General features: G+C 38.0%; 1 protein-coding gene across 2 annotated transcripts in view; it reads left to right on the forward strand.

Moving 5' to 3' along the window:
- The window catches only part of dus1l (dihydrouridine synthase 1-like (S. cerevisiae)), a 13,532-nt gene continuing 10,067 nt past the window's right edge, over positions 1–3,465 (forward strand). The window contains exons 1-2 of one of the 2 annotated variants that reach the window (XM_008415075.2): positions 1–109; positions 2,477–2,718. In XM_008415075.2, the coding sequence (XP_008413297.1) occupies positions 2,482–2,718 (237 nt within the window). In that variant the 5' untranslated portion in view covers positions 1–109; positions 2,477–2,481. Of the gene's footprint in view, positions 110–150; positions 302–2,476; positions 2,719–3,465 lie in introns of those variants that run through there. The other variant, XM_008415076.2, reaches the window with a different exon arrangement.

Below are 3,465 nucleotides of genomic sequence, written 5' to 3' on the forward strand. Positions count from 1 at the left end.
CAGAAGTAGCTGAGGCGGAGAAGAAGAATCGTTCCCTGCCGGTGTTATTTGGCTGTTGCACATGGCTGAAGGCGCCGCGTGAGGAGCTGTCTCCAAGCATCACAGTGAAGTAGGTGAAACATCAGCCTGAGGTTCCAGACACACCGAGTTCCCGCTCCTCGCTGGCCGCACAGCGGGCCAGGAGGCTGGGACACGGCCATGACAGCTTTCTGTTTGACCTGGGATAACAGAGTGCCAGTTAGCTCGGCTCTTGCTAGCGACACCACAGCTAACAAGTTTTAGGAATACTAAAGGCCAGAAGGTGAAAAGAAAACAGAAAAAAATAGTTTGAAAACAAAACAAAATTAATCAAACTCGCTGCTGTCAAGTAATTAAACATTTGCTATATTTATGAGGTCCTCCATGGTGCTAAATTGCAAAACTCTGATACGAACAACGTTTAGTCATTTAAATTGCTTCAGGAAGCGCTGAACATGATTAAATATTCACTATTTAATTTGACACTACTTTTTAAACTTGCTGTGTTCTGTCCTTAGGCCTGTCGCGATAAACGATAAATCAATTAATCGCACGATAAATTAAACCTATCGACCTCATTTTTTAATTATCGGCTTTATCGTCTCTTCCTGCCTTTTTTTCTTTCTATTGATGACACTGAATGAAAAAAAGGCTAAAAAAAACTCTCCACTGACCCTCCCTTTTCTAATCTAATGTCCAGCGCACACTACACGAGTTGTCGGCCGATTGTCGGCCCATTTTCAAAACCTGAGRGACACATTAGCCGACAGAAATCCCAGGTATAACGGTTCGATCGGGTTCGTCGTGCCATGTGGTGTCCAGCCATATGGGCACAAAATAATTTCTACAAGTCCAGTTAACTAATTTTAAAATAAGGCATTAATCAATGCTTTACTAGAATCTACCTGTGATGCATGTGGCTACAGTCAGCGTAAAGTCCTGACTTAATGAAAATCATTGTAACCTATTTATGTCACGTTAACGAAGAACAGCTGAAAACTTACCGGGTTCATCAACTGCGGTAACAATTTGGCTCCAACTCCTTCCCTTGTCATTTCTATACTCTTTGCACAAAATGTTGAATAAACATTAATGTTCTTTCCACATATCATCTCCAATGTTTGCTGGAGCCGTTTCAGCTGTTTGAGATTCCCCTCCGTAATTTCCCCTCAGAAAGCACGGAGGAGAATCCGCGCTTTCTGATTGGCTACCTGTCACATTCAACAGGCTGCGTTAAACTCCCAGTCGGGGAAATCCCCCGATTTAGATCCGAGCGGTCACGACGATCTAAATCACACTACAGGATGATCGGTTTCGAAATCACCAGCGACAATCTTGGAACGCCCAACGTTCTTAGATTGTCATAAGGGGAAAATAGGGGCAAAAAATCGTGTAGTGTGAACTATTGCAATAGGTAGTCGGATGTTTCCATCTTCTCTATTTAAATCTAGTGATTACTGAAGGGCAATATAGTATTCAGACTTCATAATCTGCACTCTTTTGGTTGAATGCAGTATTTATTTCTACTTTGACTTTATGTTGTTTAGTTTTTATTCAATTACATTTTTTGTGAAGACTGAGAATCCATTTTATTTTTGTTTTTGGTGGTTTTTTCAGTTCCAGTGTTATGTGTTCTTTTGAAAATAAAGTGTATCTATCTATGGCAGGGAATTGCATGCATTATTATGTCATTTCCATTAAATCAGTGTCAAAAGGTTTTGAAACAATATTATCGTTTATTGCAATACTTTTTTGGACAATTAATCACTCAGCAAAATTTGTTATCGTGACAGGCCTAGCTGTCCTTATATAAAGGTTTAGATATTCATGTCAGATACGTGCAGGAAACACTTTTTAATGGGTAAATATAAAGCACAGTAATAACACCAGAGGGGTGATAACATAACTGAGAGGTTTTTATGTTGATTTTTGTAATCATTTCCAAATGAATTTCTAAACTCGTCAGTCTGTGTGTAGTCCAATTCTTACAGACTACCTTTTGCTGCTGAGGTCTTTAAATTTGAATATTTATTCTTGGTATATGTTGGTATTTTGTTCTGCATATGTTGTAGGTTGAGGTACAACAATCAGTTTTTTCAGGGCCAATCCTCATTTATCCATTCCCTATTCTTTATCTGAGCTTTACTAATTCAAACAAAGTGTATCGATGTGCATTCTGTTGGTTGATGTTCTAGTTCATACACCAAAAACTGGGAATTCTTTATTCATATATGTTCACTGTCTGCCCTTTTGATCACTGTTCAGAGCCAAAATTATGGAATATTGGGAAATTCGGATTTTTTGATTAACTGATAATTGCATCTGTTGTTGCAGGGAACTCTTTCTGATTCTAGTTTTCTTCTAGACATTAGTTAGATGGCTGTCGTAATAACCAAGAGAAAAGCCTTGCAGCATGTTTCTTAATATAACGCTCCTCTTTGCTGTCTGTGAACCGCAGCTGTGATGGCCAAGCTTCAGGGCTTTGAGTTCTGGAGGAAGACCCTGAGGGAGGCGCGCTTCGTGGTGGCGCCCATGGTGGACCAGAGCGAGCTGGCCTGGCGCTTGCTGAGCAGGAGACATGGTGCTCAGCTCTGCTACACTCCAATGCTACACGCTCAGGTATTTGTCCGGGATGCCAACTACAGGAAGGAAAACCTTTACAACGAAGTCTGTGAGGAGGACAGACCTCTGATTACCCAGGTGAGAGTTCACACAGGGTACGAGATGATGACTAGAAACTAAAGCTGGGCAGGTGAGGGGGATGAGGCAACTTTATCTATATTGCACCTTTCAAAGGCAACTCAAAGTTCTTATACATAGAAGATAGAATTAACATACATTAAGAAAAAACACATCAACCAGATTAAAATAGAAAAGGCTTAAAAATAAAGTAAAAAAAACAATAGACTAAGAGTACAGGAAACTGCAAATAAAAAAAATTAACCTTATTTTTAAAGAGCTCAGGATGGGAGCACTGCTACAGTCAACAGGAAGCTTATTGAAGATTTTTGGTTTTTAAAACCTGAAAGCTGCTCCAGCATGTTTGGTTTGACTGTTGATTTGGTGATGGATTCTTTAGAAATGTGGAAACCACGTTAGTTATTTTTTCAGGCCTATGAATAAATAAATTTGACTTATTATTCAAAGTTTTTGCAAATATTACATAAATATAGTTTTCCATTATTTAGTATCGCATATTAATTAAAATCTTACTTTCACTTTGATCAAACAAAGGTGAAAACTTCCTTGTTTTCACCTTTATCACTACAGGAAATAAATGTTATATTGAAATTATAAAAACAGGAAACATCGAGCACATATATAAATAAATATACAATATTTCTAACCCAAATAATGTTATTGATGTTGCCTTTCTCAAAGGGTTTATACTTTTTACATTTATTAAGTTATATATATATATATATATATATATATATATATATATAT

Source organism: Poecilia reticulata, linkage group LG8 (genome assembly GCF_000633615.1).
Source record: "Poecilia reticulata strain Guanapo linkage group LG8, Guppy_female_1.0+MT, whole genome shotgun sequence".
Taxonomy (NCBI): domain Eukaryota; kingdom Metazoa; phylum Chordata; class Actinopteri; order Cyprinodontiformes; family Poeciliidae; genus Poecilia; species Poecilia reticulata.